Raw genomic sequence first — 20568 nt, forward strand, 5'->3', positions numbered from 1 at the left:
TTATCTCCAAGTTTCTCCCATTCCATTTGATTCTCTTCCCTATTGGGGGGGGGGCACGGAGCAGAGATGGGGAGAGTTAGCAGTGATCATGGTTGTATTGCTAGCTCATGTTAAACCACAACACACATCCTAGGCACAATCTTCTTGTTTCTACACATTCAAGCATCCAACATAGCAGCTCCTATCTAGTAAACACAGATACTTCATGTTATTAATGGCTGGAAGAATACAGCAAAAGTGAAAAGAGCAGGAGGTATCACAGTGGCCAGTGAAAAAGGAGAGAACCAAACGGGCAGGGCTTTCATTAGGTCACACTCTTTCTCCAACCCTGTCCAGCCTACACAGGGTAGACTTACCTTTCAGACTTCAGTCCACTGAATAACACTGTCACAGTGTCCCTACATGAGCTGTCTTGGGGAGTAATCACACCAAATATCTACTTACACACACTTAGATACAACCTAGTCACATGTTTCTAACAGGAACATTTCTTTTCATGTAATTGTCATTGATATAAAACATCAGGTTAAACAGAAGGAGATGAATCAGAGAAGATATTCACATAACACACCAAACTGGGAAGGCAGGAAGAGAAGTTTCACCAGCTCTTCAGTCACAGAGTCAACCAACTCTTTCAAGTAAGTCTTAACTTACAGGCAATACAATAATGTTGAATAAAAGTACACAAATATGAGGGAGAGAGGGAGAAAAAGAAAAAAAAAAAACAACAACAAACCAGCCTACCCAGGTTTAGATTTCTGAAGTCCTTCACGGACTCAAAAAAAAAACCCCACGAACAACAACAACAAATAAATTAAGAAAAAATAAAATACAAAAATAAAACGCACAACAAACCACACACAGACGTGCTGTAAGTGCTTTCCCAACATATGCTTATCCTTGTCCTAGAAAGATTCATTGGTGACATTCCAGTAGAGCACACTAGGTCCTACACCTTACCAGTCAGATGCATCTTATTTCCAATGTCCTCTTGGCATAAGGAGATTAGACCTTCATATGCATTTCACTTTAACCAGTTAACAGCGATTTCAAGGTACACTGGTCAACACAGAGGTACTCCTCCTCAAAGCGTATGGCAAGTTTGTAAGCCAGGACATGGTCCTGCTCCCTTTCTCAAAACTAATCAGTCAAGGAAAGAAAGAGTGCTCAACCCATTTTAATTTGACTTTTAACAGAAACACAAATCACAGTTTTTGTTCGTACTACCAAGCTCCTAACATCTTGTTTGCCTTAGGTCTTGCTGACCTTGGCACAGAATAGGAATTGTATTTGTAGCTGGATGACTAGTTCTCAAACAGTTTCTCCTATATTATTAACATGTACCAACAAGTCATTTATATGTATCATACCCATCTTTTTTGTTTACCATAACACTTCACCACGACAAGAAAGACAGACCTCCATCTTTCTTGAGGCTTGAGAGAGATGCTGATGCCCTCTGGAGCAACGCGATGAGCATTCTGTTTCCACAACACAAACTTAAAACCTAAACATCCTTTTCAAAAGCCTTTGGGAAGCTTTGTAATAATATTTAATTCCATATCCTACCCATCTTTAATTACCAAGAAAAACTGCACAGAAAATAAATAAATAAATAAATAAAGAGACCACCACAGAACATTCACCCTTTGCTTTTCAACCCTGTTCATTGCTTCCTCACTTTAACGTGGTCATAACGATTACTAACTTGTACACTAACTTGTACACTAACTTACACACTAACTCTTGTTTTCAGGGCGGCCTACCTGTTGGTAAAAATGCTCTAACCACACTTTGCCAAGGGGATCCTATCTCAGTAGGAGACAGCAGTCCTACAGCACTTCTTAGTCCTCAAAAAGGATCCCCTGGTCATAAAAGCCAAATCCCTGATCAAAGATAATACTTTACATACCCAGCAAGAGCCTTTCCGAGAGAAATCCCACACTGTAGTACCTTAACCACCTTCCATAGTCACAACCCCAATAAAACCCTGTATTTTAGGGTTACTCCAAACATCTTTGTAAGATAGGCTGCTTTGTTCATAAGCTACAAAAGTATCACCATTTTGGACTACTCAGAGGACATGATTTTGATTTTATACACAGCTGGCAATGACTTCATGCTATGAACAGACTGCAAGAACCAGGGGCACTGAACAGACAGAAGCTTCATTTTCATGCAAATAGCCTCAGAAAGCCACATAAAGGAAAGAAACAGTACATCACATTTTGTTCTGTATTGTGCACAAAAAAGGTCTCTACAGGGAATGCTTGCAACCAGGGAAAAGGTTGGAGACTTCCTCTGTTTCTCCCAGGAGTCCAGATTATACACTTCCCCCTTACTTAAAAAAGAAAAAAAAAAAATTAAAAAATTTTTAAAAATCAACTCTTGTTTCATCCAACAGTGAAGCTCTATGCTAGCATTTTTACTGGAAAGTGCTTTTGCATTCAGGGAAAAAAAAGTATGCATACACGATCTCTTTGTACCCCACATATATAGCAGTTTCTGAAGAACAACAATCAGGCACTTCACTCCTAGGGGTACTTCCTAAGAATACTCCTCTCAGTTTTGGTGGGGTTGGGATTTGATGTTTACAAATGGCAATAACAGGTGCCCGCTGGAATGCCTTCCTAACCCCACTGTATCGAGGACACTCTCCCTTTTCTGTCTACATTAATATGGTGCCGAATAAGATATTTTCTGGCATCAAAAAGAAAGCACTCACATGCTTGATTCACCACAGTAGGTGCTACACAACTACTTCAGGGCAGTAGCATCTATGCCACTAAATGGCTACATCTGACAGGTTCAAACAATGGAATCAGCAGATGCTTAAATGCTGACCTCTCAAACACTGCTTATTATGCACACTCAGTAACAACAACCACACTCTGAAGAAGGCAAGCATTACCCAGAAGGACCCCATGCAATCATGGCTGTAACTCCAAGGTGCATTTTTTGCTGTAGAAGGAAAGCCTAGTATCAAAGATGTCATGGAGACAACACTGGCATTTTCTTCTGTCCAAAGGTATACAACACAAAAGATGTCCAGCTTCACTGATGGCAAGCTCAATTCAGTATGGCTAGGAGACATGAGTGCTTTGGCTCTTAAGTGCCTTGTCTCTCAATAACATGCAGTCTCTTCATGATCATGTGCTTACCCTGTCCATCAATTTAACTATTAGGCTTCTTCTGAAACTTAATAGCAAAATAAAACCCCTTGGCTTTGGTTAGCCAAGGAAAAACTGGAAAGAATGATCAAGCTTACAAGGGCTATGAGTTCATATCTTCAGTTTTCCAAGCTGGTAGATCACAAGACACAAGTTTTTAGGATTAACTCCTAAAAGATCTTTAGTATCCTTCTTCATTCCTCCCAGGAACATGATCTTGTACGTGAAGAATATAGACATGAGACGAGAGACCAGTCCAAAACAACAGCTTCTTCAGTGGGCCTGTGGCAGATCTGGGGTCTCTCAGAGTCAGCTCACTCAACAAACCACACTGATTTCTGTAATGAACACAAGTATCACCGTCCTGTTGCTCAAGCAGTAACAAGTATTAGAAGCTGAAAAAGCTGTTCACAAGAAGTGAACTTAATTAAGCATGCAATACTCCCGAGCAGTCACCAGATGTCACCACATCTCAAGAGGCTCCCAAGGAAAGTCTTAGCAGGCCAAGTGACAGCAACAGAAGGGAAGGTTTCTGTCACACATACACAGCTTCAGTAAGTAAGACCAGAAAAAGCAACTCAGTAACCAAGACAACTTCCCATCAAACAACTTAACATATGCATGTTTAAGACTTAAAGGACCTGGACTAGCCATCTAAGGCAGCACCTTCCAGCCTTTCTATCTCAGCCACATGGCTGCTGCTCTCTTCTCTCACTTCCCACCTCAAGCCCTGTATCCTTGCTCCTCAACCACCCACACAAGAACATTGCCTCTGCAAGCGATCACCAGCTCTGCTTGTCAGGACTTCCACAGCTCTTGTGAAAAACATGTTTGTTCACCATGGTCCAAGGCTGGGTGGAACTGAAACTCTTCGTCATCATGCTCTTATAAATACGCAACTGCCTCCATTAACGCATCTGCTAAATTTGGTCTCTTGGATTAAAACTTCCTGATTTCTTTTGTGGATTTGGATTCCAGTATTTAAATTTATTGCCCCTGGCGAGATCCTCACTCTGTCTGTCACACAAGGCAGGACTCAGGCAAAGCACGTTCTGGCCACAGGTAATGACCCAGCTTGCTGATGACACAAATGCTGCACCAACGTCAGAAATCTTACAGTCCATTCTAAAATGGCAGTGAAAGTGTCAGTAATACACCAAATAGAGATTTCTACATCATATTCTGCAAAGTTTGTGGGTTTTTTTGATTGTATAACTAACACACACACTCTCCTTGGTACCAGCCCCAAAAATATCCATGTTTGCTTTTCTCCAATTTAGTAGCACATCTATCTTTCTGCCCCTTCTGCTGGAAACAGCAGTCAACACTGCATACATCCAGACCTCCATCTAAGAGTACTCAAAAGAATGCCAAATATTTGGCCCATTGGGATATTGTAGCGTCCACAAGTTCTAGTCACGTTCCGGGTCACACACACAAAAATGTAGTAAAGAGTTTCTGTCCAAAAAGTGACAATACGTCACCTCTAGTGACGACTGCAGGGCAAAGTGGCTGCCATATCTTCCCAGCAGCCATGCATTGATCAGTGATGCTCAGACCAGTAATGCCTAAACCCACAGCTGTACAAGACCACATCATTTCTTCCAGCAGTAGGGAAGGCTAAATATCCCAGCTCCTTCCTTTCTGTCACAGGAGGCCTACAAGGCATAAGCAAGTGCTGCAGTCAATGTATGCAAGCACAATATGCCTTCAATTAAAAAACAACAACAACAACAACAAACAAACAACATTAGCTCACTGTGCACTATACAGCACAGTCACACAGGTTTGCTGACCCACACTGTTCCAGGCAGAAGAGCCCAGGAGCAAGCTGCTCCAAACATCTTCCTTCCTAAGGGACTTTCAGATACTACGGACTCTGCACAGTGTAGTAAGAAGAAGCTAGAAGCCAGGCCACAAAACACACAAACAGGTTTTGGTAAACTGTTGGCTTGACAACTCTGATTTAAATCTTCACTTCCCTTTGAACAGAATAGAAGGAACAAAGAATGAGCACAAGGGAAGAAAAACAAATGGGAGGAAAAGAAACAAAGAAAGAAAAGGAGAGAGACACAGTTGGAATTTAAGAGGCCCACTGATATAAAGCGATGTTGTCAACACATGGCTTAAGGACCCATGTAAGCCTCAGTCCACACACCCTACCCTAAAAACATGAACAAAATCTCCTCCAGGTTGGAAACACCAACAAGAAATCTCGATTTCAAGCAAATGAATCCAAACATAGGTAGCTATCACTTCAAGATAGTAACACACAGATGTTTTGTCGAGCTCAGAGCAAAACTGGAGACTGACACCCATTATATATTAGAACGTAACAACAGCATCTCGCATCAAACAGTGGAACGCAACAAGCTGGCATGCTTGGAGCAGTGCTGTCTCCACAGTAAATGTTTCCACTGCAGAGAACATCACTAGCACACATCTAAACCAGTTCACCCACCGTGCAGAAGGCTAGGAATAATTACAAAAGAACAAAAGAAAGGTTTGAAACAAGCAGAGTAGTGAAAAATACGGACAGAAATACGAACTGTAGTAGGAACCTTGGGATACACAAAGCACACACTTCATCAGGTAGAAAAAAAAAAAAAAAGGCCTTTAAAAACAGAGGAAGAATAATCGTTTACCTTTCAAAAGGGGCTGAAAAGTTGGAATTTCCTGCAGTTTTATGACATCTGGATCATTGCTGACATTGCGGGAGGACTGTGTTCCTGGGGCTACCACCACAATGTCATCCATTTTTGCTCGTTGCTTGGCTGGTGATGGAGATGCTGGAAAGATAGAGGAGGGAAAGTGAACTAATTTCACCAGAATTCAACCCTAGGTGAATGCGACATGTACATTTTCTATAGTATAAACACATTATCAAGATCACCAAAGGACCGTATGCTCCCCACTCACCCTTTCCCTTGAGAACGTATTAGGTTCAAGCAAAGCTTTTTCACAATGACGTAGCGGCTGATTTTGAAACACCTGCACCACCGACACCCCCTCAGCACCCTCCCCCGATCCCTGCACCCTGCTCCCTCATCCCGACAGCAGGAGATGGCCCCTCGCCTGGGCTCGGGGCGCACACACCTCGCCGGCCCTGCCTGCCCTTGCCCGGCTGGTGCCCCCATCGCCCCCCGAGCGGGCCCGGCGCGCTGGGGAAGGGCTGGGCGCCGCCAGCTGCTGCCTCGCCGAGAAGAACCCTTCCCTTCTCCGCAGCAACCGCCTCCCCCGCTCCCGCTGCGCCAGCCCCTGCAGCGGGGCGCCGCCATGGGACCCCGCTGCCACCCCCGCTTCGCCACAGGCGCCCGGGAGCCCCCGGTCTGTCGCCCGCCAACGCGCGGTCCCCTCCCGTCCCACCTCCCAGGCCGGCGAGCACCGACCTGAAGCGCTGGGCTCGCCAGGGCGGCTCTCGGCCTCGCCACTCTGCTCTGCTCCCATGGCGGCGGCGACGCCGCCAGCCTCCGCCTCCGCCTCCTCCCTCTGCTGCAGCGCGGGAGGCAGCGCCGCTCCCGCGGCCGCCACGGCCGCCCAGGCTTCCGGGCTGCGCCGGCCGGCGTCTGCGCCCGGGTCACGGGCAGGCCCCGCCCGGCGCCGCGCTGCGCGCCACGGCGGGCAGGCGGGGCTGCGCTGCCGGGGCGCTGCGGCTGGGGAAGGCGGGAGCCGAGGGGACGGCGGCTGGGAGGGCGGTGGCAGCGCCTGTCCGTCCCCGGCCCGCAAGCGCCTGTGCCCGCGGGGGGCCTGGCCCTCGCCTCAGCGCCCCGGGAAGCGGCCCCGAGAGCACACGGGGCGGGGGGTGAAAAGCTTTCGAGGCGGGGTGCGCAAAACAGGGCGCCTTTTTTTTTTTAATTACAAATATTAGTTTTTCTGCCCTGAGGCAAGCCCACCACTGAAGCCGAGAAATAAACTTAACAGCAGATACTATTAAGCAACATTCTTTATTTTATCAGTGCTGGGGAAACACGGGATCATCCTCCATAAGTGCTCCAAAGACTGGATGCTCTTGTGTTGCTTATATTCACATCATTACTATATATGCGTTACAATTTTTGAAAATTTTGACATACATCGATACTAAGAAATAATTGATGATGTTAGCTATAATTGTTTTATTTCTTACTTACAATACACCTATTAATGATCAGTTAAATATAAACTAAGCACTCTACCTCTACACAATGTATTACTTAATCTTCTGTCTCCCTCTTGTCATGCAGAAGGATCTATGACTTGAAAAATGTCCCCTCATTTTGCAGGTGGTCAGAAAGCATTGATGATGTCAATTGGTTAATGATGGGTACACCTTTTATAACTTAATCACAGTATACATTAATGCGGCAGCTTCTCTTCACCCCGAAGTGCTGTGTCTGCATCCTGGACTGCCTGATAAAACCACCTCTGGCAGGGCCACACTGTTCTCCCTTGGCTTGCTTGGCGGGCTTGCAGACATGGCCACCCAAAAACTGCAGCCTGTTGTTGGTGGCAGGGCACCGAGCAGCGACTCCCACACAACAGCAAACGGCCATGGCCAGAACTGCCTTTATCCTTCTGCCAGGAGTGAGGTAAAAGCAGCCCAGACCAAACCTTCACAGGCAACTGGAGTTAAGCAAAAAAGAAGAAGGAAATACACTTAGGGATTTTAGACTTATTTTCATATTTGAGAGTCAAAATGACAAAGAAGCCACAGAAGAAGTCTGTGACAAAAGAATTGTCTATAAATATGGAACAGTGCTAGTGTGTGCTAACTTCTGAACAAGTTTGTTCTCTGCCCTGTTGCCTGTGCAAACCTCTCTGGGTGAACCTGCTTTAGCAGGTGGGTAGATGATCCCCAGAGGTCCCTTCCAACCCCAACCATTCTGTGATTCACAAGCAATGCCCAGCATCACTGAAAGCACTGCACTGACCTCAGCATTGTTTCTTTTGGCTGCCTTTGCTAATTGCCATCAAAAACTAACTTAACACAAAAATAATGCTCCTGTCTAGTGGGAACCACACCTCACAAGTGTTTACCACGGTCAAGGCTATGGGAAGACAATCCCAATCCAACACCACCTTTCACAAGCTGTAGGCTGTACCATGTGCTTTTGTAACCTAATAGACCTTTCTTTCAACTACCTGAACAACTGCTTGACTCCTGCCAAAATAACAAATACGTAGTATGAAAGCAATATAATTATTTTGGGGGAAGAACAGGAGTTTTTTGTAGAATCATAGAATCATTTTGGTTGGAAAACATCTTCAAGATCATCAGGTCCAACCATTAACCAAACACTGCCAAGTTCACCTCTAAACCATGTCCCTAAGCACCTCATCTACACATCTTTTAAACACCTCCAGGGATGATGATTCAACCACTTCCCTGGGCAGCCTATTCCAAGGCCTGACAATCTTTTCAGTCAAGACATTTTTCCTAATATCCAATCTAAACCTCTCCTGCCACAACCTGAGGCCATTTCCTCTTGTCCTATCACTTGCTACTTGGGAGAAGAGACCAACCCCCTTCATGCTACAACCTCCTTTCAGGTAGTTCTAGACAGCGATAAGATCTCCTCTCAGCCTCCTTTTCTCCAGGCTGAACAGCCCCAGTTCCCTCAGCCGCTCCTCATAAGACTCAACCAGCTGTAGTGTTGTTTGGGGTTGTTATGACCCAAGTGCAGGACCCAACATTTGGCCTTGTTAAACCTGATACAACTGACCTCAGCCCATTAATCCAGCCAGTTCAGATCCCTCTATAGAGCCTTCCTACTCACTAGCAGGTCAACACTCCTCTCTCAGTGTCGAATCATCCACAAACTTACTGAGAGTGCACTCAATCCCCTCATCCAGATCATTGATAAAGAGATTAAACAGAACTGGACCCAATACTGAGCCCCAGGGAATACTTGGGGAACGACCAACTGGATTTGGCTCTGTTCACCACAACTCCTTGGGCCCAGCCATCCACACAGTTTTTTTCCCAGTTAAGAGTACACTCATCCAAGCCATGAGCAGCCAGTTTCTCCAGGAGAATGCCGTGGGAAACAGTGTCAAAGGCTTTACTAAAGTCTAGGTACACAACATACACAGCCTTTTCCTCATCCACTAAGCAGGTCACCTTGTCATAGAAGGAGATTAGGTTAGTCAAGCAGGATACAACTTAGTTTACAAACTTGAGTTCCTAAACTGTAATATGCACACATATGATTTAAGTCACACCCTTGAGTAGCCTCAGTGGCTTTTAAGGAAGGACTGGCAGTGCTTAAAGAGAAACGCCATGTTTAAGGATGAAGTGCATGATTTCCATAGAATTACAGCATAACCAGTGCTTGCCATAATGTCATTTGACATTATCCATCAGTCTTGGACAAATTTTAAAATTAGCTCTATGGGATCAGCACACTTAGACTAATTCATGTCCTTTCCACTTCTGTGTAATGGACTTTTCACTCCTCTCTGAAGTGTCTTCATTCATCATTGTGAAAGCATGAATTTGTGGTATATCACCACCCGAGAACAGTTTTAATTTACTTTTCAACCAACATAGGTGTCTACCAAGTGGAATTTCAGAATTGAAAACATAATTAAAATAAAGGTATATTTTAATGCGTTAGTTGTGTGAATTCTTTATTTTGCCTCCAATGTGGATATATTACAAGTTCTCTGTAGCGTCATGCAGCCAATAACTAAATTAATGTACCTGAAACAGCATACGTTTGTACATATCTACATTAGAATATATAAACCTGATGTTTGTATTACCATGACCCAAGCAACGTAAGGGCCTTGGCAAATATTTTAAATAGTTTCTTATCAGTTTTGCTTTTCCTTTATGACTTACTCTTTATATTCAACACTTGATATAAATTGATTATTTGAAACTGTCTGGTATATTAAATATGTAGCTGCAGGTTCCTTAGAAGGGCCTGGCTGGGGCTTAAGGCAAACTGTACCTTGAGCAGTGTTTTCTGCATGGCTTTTGATGGACCTCGGCTTCCCTGCACCTTGGCAGCCTGATCCAGCTGCTTTTGCTCTCTTCAGGCAGGGTGGGTGCCCTCCCTACAAAGATGATGTAGGAAGAGGGAAAAGAAGCAATGGTGGCTGGACCAGGGCAATTGTGTCATCCCGTAGTATCTCTTCTGCCCTGCTCACATCATATGTCATATACATTGTATATCATATCTGCCCTTCTCTTATTCCTACAATCATCTGTGCTTGTTTCCGTGCAGGTCTCCACATTCGCTGTCATTCCAGTACTTCAACACCCCAACTCTTAATGCTATTCCAACAGTCCTGGTGAAGAACCAATTTCTTCACACTCCAGTTACAACCACCTCAAATAGACTTTCGTCTTGTTTTATTTTGACCTTCTCTCAGCTCAGTTACTCATACCACCACTATGTAAACAAAGGCAGGTGGCAGCTGGGGCTCTCCCTAACACAGCTAATATTTGTTCTTGCTTTCAGTATTCATTCCCATAGTGTTTATCACTATGTGACAGAGTTAATGGCTGACACCTGAAATGTTCACACTGTCTTACAGCTTTTCCTTTTGACAACAGAAAATGTTTTTACCAGCTTACCAAAAGAGGGAGACTTAGCTAGAAAGAAACATTTCCTTAAACAAGTGTAGCTGAACATTTCAGGGAAAAGGCACCAAGAATGTGAGAATCACAGTGAAACATTATTAATGGGGCACCACATCAGCCATTTGATGTGAAATGAGATGATGGGCTCAGTCTCTTACAACACTGAGGTCCAAAAAAAGCCATCACCCAAGTGGATTAACAAAGCAGACAGGGTGTGATGAACAAGTCAATCACCCACCCCTTGGCACGGGGCCATGGTGTAAGGCAGGCAGCAGGTCCCTGTGAAGCAGGATGTGCCACCACTGCTCCTGGCACCGCAGCCTCTTCCAAGGAAGGATCTCAGAGAAGTGAGATATCTCACCTCAATTTAAGTTTATTTCGTTAAAGTGGCAAACACTCTGGCAAGTGTTTGCCAGAGACACAACCAGACTCCCTATTTTCATTATTCTACTCTAACCATTACAGTATGTAAAATAACCTGCCCTTTGGTATACCTTCACCCCTAAAAATAAAATGTCTTTTATTTACAGACAACTGTATGATTTCAAGTATGATGCAGAATGAGACCCCTGAAAGAAAAAGCATTTATTTTAAAATCCTTTCTTTCCTTGCACTCCTTACATTCTCAGCCACTTTTACTCAGAAATACTGCCCACCCTCACCCCCCCCCAAAAAAAAAAAAAAAAATAAAAGAAAGAAAAAGAGGAAATGAAAAATTTTTAAGTAAAAATATTACTATGTTACTTAAGCAAGAAATGGCACTAAGGCTGTTGAAGAAGGAATGGCTAACCCACTAGTCTGTGCTGCCAGTAGAATCATGGAATCGTTTCAGTTGGAAGAGATCCTCAGGATGATTGAGTCCAACCATAACCTACCACTGAACCATGTCCCTAAGAACTTTATCTAAATGCCTTTTAAACACCTCCAGGGATGGTGACTCCACCACTTCCCTGGGCAGCCTGTTCCAATGCCTGACAACCCTTTCCATGAAGAAGTTTTTCCTAATATTCAAACTAAACCACCCCTGGAGCAACTTGAGGCCATTTCCTATTGTTCTATCACTTGCTACTTGGGAGAAGAGACCAACCCCCTCCATGCTACAACCTCCTTTCAGGTAGTTGAAGACAGCGATAAGGTCTCCCCTCAGCCTCCTTTTCTCCAGGTTGAACACCTAGGCTTGTCAGTAGAATTCCTGTTCAGCAAACACCCTGTGCTCTGCTGTGGTTTGAAAAGGATTACTCAGGTAGCAAAGAGACGCTTACGCATGCATCGAAATATGCACATGTCCATTTAGACCAGGATATGCATAATTAATGGCTTTCCATTACAGCCTCAAAAAGCAGATCTCAGTCGCAGAAGGGACGGGCTAGGCTGCGGGAACAACCCATCACCTCCACCACCGCCTCCCCGTGAGGAGTTTCACCGGCTGGTCTGTCCTTTGCACCTGATGCTCTGGACGAGCGGCTGGTGAGCCGCTGGAGGAGCTGGGACACCGCTGGAGCACCGCTGGGGCACCGCTGGGGCACCACCGCGGCACCACCGGGCGGGCAGGAGGGCGGGCAAGAGGGCGGGTCCGGGCCCGCCTCCCCCGCGGCGCCTCCTCCCGGACGTGCGGGCGGGTCGGGCCACCCGCCGTTCCCCGGCGCTGCCGTCCCGCCCGCGGAGCGGAGCCCAGCCCAGCCCTGCCCTGCCGCTGCCTTCCCGCCACCGGGCGGTTGGGTGGGGGGACGGCCTGAAGCTACCCCCAGAAACGCATCCGCACCCCGGGACCAGAGGCGGCGTCTCGGCGGCGGCTTCCCCGTCTACCAGCGCTCCGGGACGCTCGCTGCCAACTCCAGTTCCCGGCCGAGGAGTGTCCGTGGTACGGGGCTCCTGGGGACCGGCGTAACCCCAACCCCGCGAAGGGTCCACCCGAGGGACCATGTCTCCCGCCAGCTGGCGGTGGCCGGTTTGCTTGCTGGTGCTCACCTGCGTGATGGCCGGACCGTCCCTGAGTCAAGAGTGCTCCGCGGAGAAAATGGAAAATACCATCATCGATATAGACTTGTCACTGCCCAAAGGCATCAGGGGCGCAGAGCCGGTGTACGCCTCAAGCCCCGAAGCTTGCATTCGTGTTTGCTGCTCGGGGGAAAAGCTCTCAGGTAACTGGCTTCTCTTCGGTCTTTTCTGTTACTGTGTATGAACACTTGGGAAATTACTTTTTAACTTGCAGCAGCTTGCGGCTGCTATCCTGTTTTACCAAGAGTGATGTTAAATCTCAATGCAAGACCTCAGAGTGTTCAGGAAAATAATTGCAGTAAAGAAACAGTGGTAATTTTAGATGTTAAAACATCTCAGACCCCCCAAAGTTCAAGGTACCCAAGCTGTATTTAGTAGGCATGCTACAAAGTAACTGATATTTTGTGCTGCATTTAATTTTAGCCAAAAATGAGAGTACTTTTCCTTCTCTGAGACTGTTGGTTTTCATCAAAATCTTGCAGCAGCAGGAGGTAGAGCAGAAAGTAGAAATGACAGGGGTAAAAGTCTCCCCACCAAGAAGGAATAAGCCAATACACTCCTGGGCTGTGACAGGAAGAAGTGTATAAATAATTTCCTTTCCCATGAGCATATCAAAGAGGTTCTCAGATTTATCAGCATTTATAAGCCAAAAATCATTATATAAAGTTGTGCTAGTGCAGTGTGGGTGAGGGGAGGATGAGGGATTGGACTCATTTCCCCAAGCTCATCTGTACAGGAAGAGGAAGGTGTGACCTTTCATATACTGGCCCTCGGCCATTCTTCTGCAGTCCTGGGCTATTTATCCTGTAGGAATGTTTTATGTTAGTAGTTTCCCTCTTACTGACATGAGGAAAAACTAATTTAACAGACCAGAGCTTATTATCAAGATAGCATAAAAGTTCTTATTGCTGAAATTTGTATGTATCATGTTTTGCAGGAGACAAGAAGTGCAATTTGATGATTTTTGATGCTCGAAGGACAAGCGCACATCCAAACTGCTACCTGTTTTACTGTCCTAGCACAGAGGCTTGTCCAATGAAACCTGCGACAGGCTTTGTGAGCTACAAGATAACTAGAGGTAAATAGTAGGAGCCACTGATCCCACACTAGATGACTTGTGCACCTGTGGCTTTTCAATAGTGACCAGAAAATGTTTGGGGCTTGCGTTTTCAGTAAAATGTTCTAAGCTGAGTGTTTGAATTTGAAAATGCTGCTCTTTTGCTTTGTAGGGGGTGGATGGGCAGGTGTGTGGTAAGCTCCTGCATGAGCCCACCTTCCTGGTTGGAATGGCATCCTGACTTATGAAACTCCTTCACAATAGATTCAGAACTCCTCATGCTTTTCCCTTGCTTAAACCAAAAAGAAGCTGCTTCCATCTTGATAAATTCAATAAGGAAAATTTCTTGTTTGTGATGTTGAAGAGTATCAGTGAAAGCAATGGAAATACAATACCCTCGTAGTTGTCTGCGTATTCAGAGGATCCATGCTACACTGATGAATACCCCGTCCCCCCCCCCACACACAAGCAGAAAAATGGAGCAAATGTTGGGCAAGCCTTGGAGTGCAGCTGTGATGTTGCTGAGTAACTGGCAATAGCAAACACTGTTTTCTGCTGTCAGTTAGGGAACCTGAAGCACAGATGCAAACTGACGAAACTCAAAGCTTTATGGCATACGGGCTGCACGTTCAGAAATTTCTCATGATCTGTCACATGCTGTGGGATTTCTAATAGCAAATCTCACTTGTTGACTGACGGTGACTTGCACCAGACCCATTTGAACACCTCAGATAAGGAACTGATAATTAGACTGTCGTCCTGCCAAGAGTTCACAAGGTGGTGCCAGTGTGGCTGCTTGAGAGAGCAGGAATTTCATATTTCCAGAAACTGAACTTTTGCTGAAAAAGAGAACTTTCTAAGAGAAACTATGCAAGGAGCAACAGCACAATATACAGAAAGATTATTCAGTTAATGTTACTAAATATTTTTGTGCAAGCACAATCACACAGGAATTGGGCAAAAGCAGTGTACAACAAATGAATTGCATGCCTGTAAAATTATCATTACAACTACTCTTTTTTTCCAGCTCTTTCTCCCTAGAAGAATATAAGAGGTGCAAACAAAGAAACAGGAAATGTAATCATGCTTCTGCTTTCATCCTGCATGTAGTGTAATGCTCAGTTAACATATATCATCTGTTTCTCATTTTGCATTTTTTAGCCTCTGTGAACATTGAGTTATGGAAAGATTATGCTAGTTTATTCACCTTATGTTCCTGATAAGCTCTCAGAGGTAGCTCCTGAGCGGCGTTGGTACTGACAAACATTTTGAGCTTTGCTTTTTCATATGAGAATCAACATGTGGTTACATTGAAAATCAAACTAAAAGGGGGAAAGGTACTTTATTGGTAATAAAGCAACTTAAAATACTGATGCGAGGTTAGTAGGGAAATTTTGGTATTTGGTTTGGTTTTTTTAAGTATTGTTGTGGCCACAAACCAAGGGAAACAACCTATGGTTTGGGCAGTAAAACATTTCCTGGTTGCAGTTGCAAAGAACTATTGCTGAAAAATAAATAACTTTTCTGATTTCTGCCTTTTGGGTACTTTTGTGGCATTTGCCTTTTCCTCCTCACTAAGATACCCAGGCAAGACTGATGGGTTCTGGCAAAGTAATATGCTCAGGAGGTGTTTAGGTTGGTTTTTAAGTGACAACCTGAAGTTTGGTTTCTAATGCAGCTTATTGGATTTGAGATATCAGCAGGACCACTTCGTTATTTTTAATCTCCTTTTAAAGGCTGACTTGTGTAGTGCCCTTGCTCTTCCTTACCAACAAGCATATCTGTCCTTGTACCTCAGCTGTGCCTTGCACGTGACAGTTTTGCATTTGGGAGCTTGTAGGATAAAATGGAGACGAGTACTGTCTAGGCAATGTCTCATGCTGAAAATGTAAAGTACAGTTAGTTAATGCAGGCAGTTAATTAATCTGAGCGCTGTGGAGTAGCAGCAATACTTAACTCCCGCATGGGACTCATCACATTGCCTCCTTGTGCTCCCTCTGCCCGTCCTTTGAACGCTGTGTGAATGCTCAGTGCTTTTCTCGCTGTTGCCCGGGCGAGGGTACTGAAGATGTCACAGCGTGCTGCAAGTGCTTTGGAGCTGTCACACAACATCCACTGTTTGTTTGAACGCGTCTGTGGGGTGGCATCGGGAACAGCGAAAAGGCGAGTTGGGAACTAACTCTGTGGTGGTAACAGGCTGTTTCCTCGCTGGTGTGGAAATGTGTCCAGAAGCTGCAGAAGCAGTTGAGAGCTCAGGCATCTTTGGCCATACAGTTTCTGATTCTGTAATAACTGAACATTTTGTTATTTAAAGCCATTCTCCAAAAAACAAAACAAAACACAGTATGGCTTTAAGTCAGACCTTGTGGTTGGAGTCCATAATGTCTATTTAGGATCTTACTTTAATAACAAGCTGGTGCCTGACTGGAAGGGCAGGATTAAAATTGGCGTCTATGGTTCAGGCGAAGGGGTTATTGTGCTCTTGTCTAAAGCATTACTATTTTTTCATTTGTTGGTTTTGGTGGGTTTTATTGCACTTCAGTTTTCTTTTGGAGTCATAAGGCTTGGAAATACATACTAAGACAGCAGCCAATTAGATTTCTTTGTATAATAAAACTGGCATAAATCCACCCCTCTAGGTAAGAGTTCCTATGTGAGAAAAAAGTGACAATGAAAATGTCACGGACTTTTTCTTATTTGTTTCAGTTCCAGTGCAGTTAACAAACCTTTTTGTTTCTATAAAAAAGAGGTGAGTGAGAGTCAGAACTACCTGAGATCATGTTCTCTTTTAAATGTTCTGTGTGGCAGCTGAATGATGACATATATATTTTAATTATAAAGTTAATTGTAAAATTTATGTATATATACATACAAAGATCTGAATAATTAGCCAACCTTTCCAAGAACTCATGCTCACCTGAGTTCTCTCTATAATATCTGTATATAATCAGGTAGCGTCTAGGATTGTAATTTGTAGGGAATTTCTGTCACATAACACTGTTGCCCTGCTTCCAGATTCTATGAAATGCCATTCACTTGCCCATTTTGCAAGGAATACATATCTACCTCTAGAGAAATTACAAAGTGTGGTCTGCTTCTTGTGGAGGTCTTCACTGCAAAGACCTCAAATACTCTTGAAGCAGTGTCTTTCTTCTAGCACAGTAGTAGGTCAGGTCTCTCCTATGAATCAGTACGTGTATAATATGGCCTATAAAATGGGTGTCACCCATAAATGAGTGACACCTTGTATCATAAGACAACTTTTGTATGTGAATTGAATTCTGCCAAGCAGCCACAGGATGCTTGGATATTACAAGAAAAGGGAGTATATAATAAACTTTACTAAGTGGAAATGTGTACATTTGATAAAAGTGAAGTTGATTATATCTACTTCTTAATTGACAGAGGCTGAGGATGGTTTGAAGGCAATGGGCCTACTCACTCTGCTTTTCACCTCTAAATAAACATTACATGCATGCAATATGAGCATAGAAACATCAGATTGGGGTGATCACTCTGCACAGGTAAATTCTGTCAGAAGCTGCAGTCAGGGTCTGATGTGCCCAGGCTTGAGGTCCAACACGTCTTATGCCACAGACAGAATTTAGAAGTCACTCTACATATTTTAAAGAAAGGAAGATCGTGATGCCTCAGTTTCATTACTCATCGCTTTCTGGAGCCTCCTTATACCTCTCTTACAAAGAAATAAAAATACAGTCTGTGGTATAAAAAATAGGTTTAATAATTGAATACTTCTATTTTCTTTTTCTTTCCAGACACCAGTGCCCTAGAGGATACATACTTCAAAAGTGAGGATTTTTCTTCAAATGGGTTTTCTTTGTCTTCGGAAGCTGGAGCCTTTATTCCTCGCAGTCAGACTAGCCGTCAGAATCATACCGCTGCTTTGCAACAGTCTGTCTTTCATCAGGCATCTGAACTCCAGAACCACCTGGGCCAGCATTTAGACAGCAGTAAATTTCATACAGTTTTTCCTGAATCTCAAAGAGCAAAACATCCTGAGAGCTTAGACCCTATCCCAGAGCAGAAAGTAATTAATCTACTGTCAAATACATCTTCTGCTGTTCGAGTTGGAAACCCCTCTGCTTTGCTCCCGACCACACAGTCCAGTGGTCTCAAACCCAGCGGAACTACTCTTACTCCTCTGCCCACAAGCAGCAGCAGACTGGAATCTACAGCCTCTCTGCCTACTGCTGTTGCTAAAGCTACTTCTGTCACCACCACCACCACCACAGCTATCTCACCATCTACTGCAGCCCCTAGAGCTAAACCTGGTATGCCTACTAGCAGCATAGCTGCTACTCGTCTTCCTCTTCCTAGGCCCACAACTTCTGCTTCCACAACCAAGCGGGTGATGAATTCCAGACCTGCTACCACCGTGTCAGGGCTAAGAACTCCAGGCATCACCCCTGAGCCAACAGTTGTCTCTTCCAGCGACACCAACCATGTTACCCTCCCTGCTTCTTCAGGTTTCACTCTGTCTACTAGTGATTCCCCCACGGCTTCCCAAAATGACGCTCAGGGTTATGACCTGTCTGATTCAGAAAGCTACCTGCCAAAGGGGTTTCTGAGAGGGAAAGATCTTGTTCAGCTGGGAGAAAAAAGCAGCCTTGTAGTGGCTTTGATTTTTGGGGTGATATTCTTGTTGCTAGTTATTGCATTGACAGGGAAGAAAATACATGAGTCCCTTCAGAAGAGGCATTATACCAGGCTGGATTACTTGATCAATGGAATGTATGCTGATGTATGATGGGGAGAGGGAATAACATTGTGAGGTGTATCTCTCGTCTTTGAGAGGACAAATCTGAAATAGAACAGTAGATATTGAAATCTCAGGAGAGGATGGATTCCATTTTTTGGCCACTAACTGGAAAGTGGTGGATGGCTTTGGTGGAGAAAAGAACTGCTTTTTTTTTTGCGCTGAACTGTAATGTCTATAATTTTTGATTTATTACTAAATACAGGAAATAAACACTAAAATCCAAGTTAAGCTAAGAAGGTTTTATGCTTAAGGAGAAAAAGCATTTGAAGAACTTAATCTGTACTGTGACAAGTGAAATAGAAGTACATCTAATAAACTGAGTACCTGTGCAGTGCATGAGTGTTTTTGATGCTATTTGCACCCCAACGCCCTAGTGTTAGGTGACTGTCTGGCAATCCTGTTCACTCTATTTGTAGCCTTAAAGGAGTACTTAGTAGCAGAGTTTTGCATCCAAATGGTTTTAGGTGCAAACAGTAAAAATTATAGTACATGTAACATAGTTGGCTTAATTTTCCTTAGCTACCTATAGTTTCTGGATATACATGTATCTTTAATGCTTTTTCTCTATACATCACAAGCTATCCTTAAAGCTACACGCTGCAAATCTGAGTTTGCCTTTTCCAAAGAGTTCACAACCTGTAGCACCTTGGTTTTTTGCAATATGTATCAGAGAGAAAGAGTTTTTATCATATCAAAGTAAAGCAAGCTGCAATCAAGGAGCAGATGGACAAGGTTTGTGCTTCTGATGTTCTACTTCGCTCACCAGGCTGGTGGCTCTTGAGAGTGCTGCTTCCAACAGTGGTGGACTTGCTGTCCCTTCTGAATACACAGAGCCCTTATCAACACTCAAAGCACACCCTCTTTGCTTCTAGGGTCATCTTCACGTGACTGGGAATAAGCATAACTGCTCCGTTTTGTTTCCTCAATTCTGGAACAAGAGATGAGTGAGAGTACATGTGAGCATCTACTGCTTGCTATGCAGCTTCCAGTTCGTATTATTCACGTTTTCCCTCATACATGCACAGTCTAAACCTGTTTTTAGAATGAAAGGCTAGATTTAAAAGTGTGGCAGGCAGCATAATCAACGATAAACATCAAGAAGGAAGGGTGTTCCATGAATACAGGGAAATAATTCTGTTACAAAGTATGAAATGTGACTCACGTCCAATAAGTTCTTAGATCTGTCAGGCTTAGTGCAGTGGAAAGTAGGCATGATCCAAAAATGGCCCCAGGGCTCTAACAATAACTTTATGCAGAAAATTATCTGAAAATACTATTATTCAAAGATCAAAGAAAAGCCAGTGTTTCTCACATCAAGAAATTGAATTCTTACTATATGGGGGCTGCAAATTGCTTTATAGATACAAAACCAGCTGGTCTTCTGTGTTGGTTAAGTCTGACAATGCTTGAATGAGAAACGTTCTGGATAACCTATTAAAAGTGAAAAAAATTACAAAGGAAAAGTATCTCAAGTTCATCAGCTTGTCTGTTGACTGCACTTCATTTAACCTCAGCCTCAGTTTCTTTTTTTTTTTTTTTTTTAATAGCTATTTTCAAAGGTTTCTGTTCAAGGAACGTGATGAGGGGAAACAATATTTCTGGGAGATGAGTTAATAAAATGGTAAATACTAGGTCCAGTTTGGGCTGTAAAAATGCAGGCGCAGATCTGAGGTTGGCTGTAATTTTATCTCAAAATAATTACAACCTCATGAGAAGCCTCCTACACTGCTGATGCCACCACAGCAGCTTATTGCAGGAGAGGTACTGAGAACAACCTCTGAATCCTTACTGTGTGTTTCTGCTGTAGTAATCTGTTGGAGGGAGAGGTGGTTGATATTACTCAATATGGTACAGCACAGTATGGATACATTCCAGAGAAGGCAGATAGATGTATCTTAGGGTCATTCATAGCACTGGACACATATCTAGCTAATATAATCAGAAACATCACCCTCCAACCCAAACAGTGATGTATATCAACACAGTGAATGGC

At 44.0% G+C, this 20568-nt stretch overlaps 2 protein-coding genes across 3 annotated transcripts in view; one reads left to right on the plus strand and one right to left on the minus strand.

Annotated features, from left to right (window-relative positions):
* BORCS5 (BLOC-1 related complex subunit 5) overlaps positions 1-6645 on the minus strand; it is a gene marked incomplete at its 5' end in the record, with an annotated part of 70558 nt that extends 63913 nt beyond the window's left edge. The window contains 2 exons of one of the 2 annotated variants that reach the window (XM_080348974.1): positions 5816-5959; positions 6560-6645. In XM_080348974.1, coding sequence (XP_080205100.1) covers positions 5816-5959; positions 6560-6617 — 202 coding nt within the window. The remainder of the gene's footprint in view (positions 1-5815; positions 5960-6559) is intronic. The other variant, XM_080348975.1, reaches the window with a different exon arrangement.
* A 6016-nt stretch (positions 6646-12661) lies between these two features.
* MANSC1 (MANSC domain containing 1) lies at positions 12662-18563 on the plus strand (the record flags this gene model as incomplete). The annotated part of the gene is made up of 3 exons (XM_080353765.1): positions 12662-12881; positions 13676-13816; positions 17572-18563. 3 exons carry the CDS (start codon positions 12662-12664, stop codon positions 18561-18563), a joined length of 1353 nt encoding a protein of 450 aa, XP_080209891.1.
* Between the last annotated feature and the right edge of the window lie 2005 nt (positions 18564-20568).

This window comes from Nesoenas mayeri (genome assembly GCF_963082525.1).
Source record: "Nesoenas mayeri genome assembly, chromosome: 1".
Lineage (NCBI taxonomy): Eukaryota > Metazoa > Chordata > Aves > Columbiformes > Columbidae > Nesoenas > Nesoenas mayeri.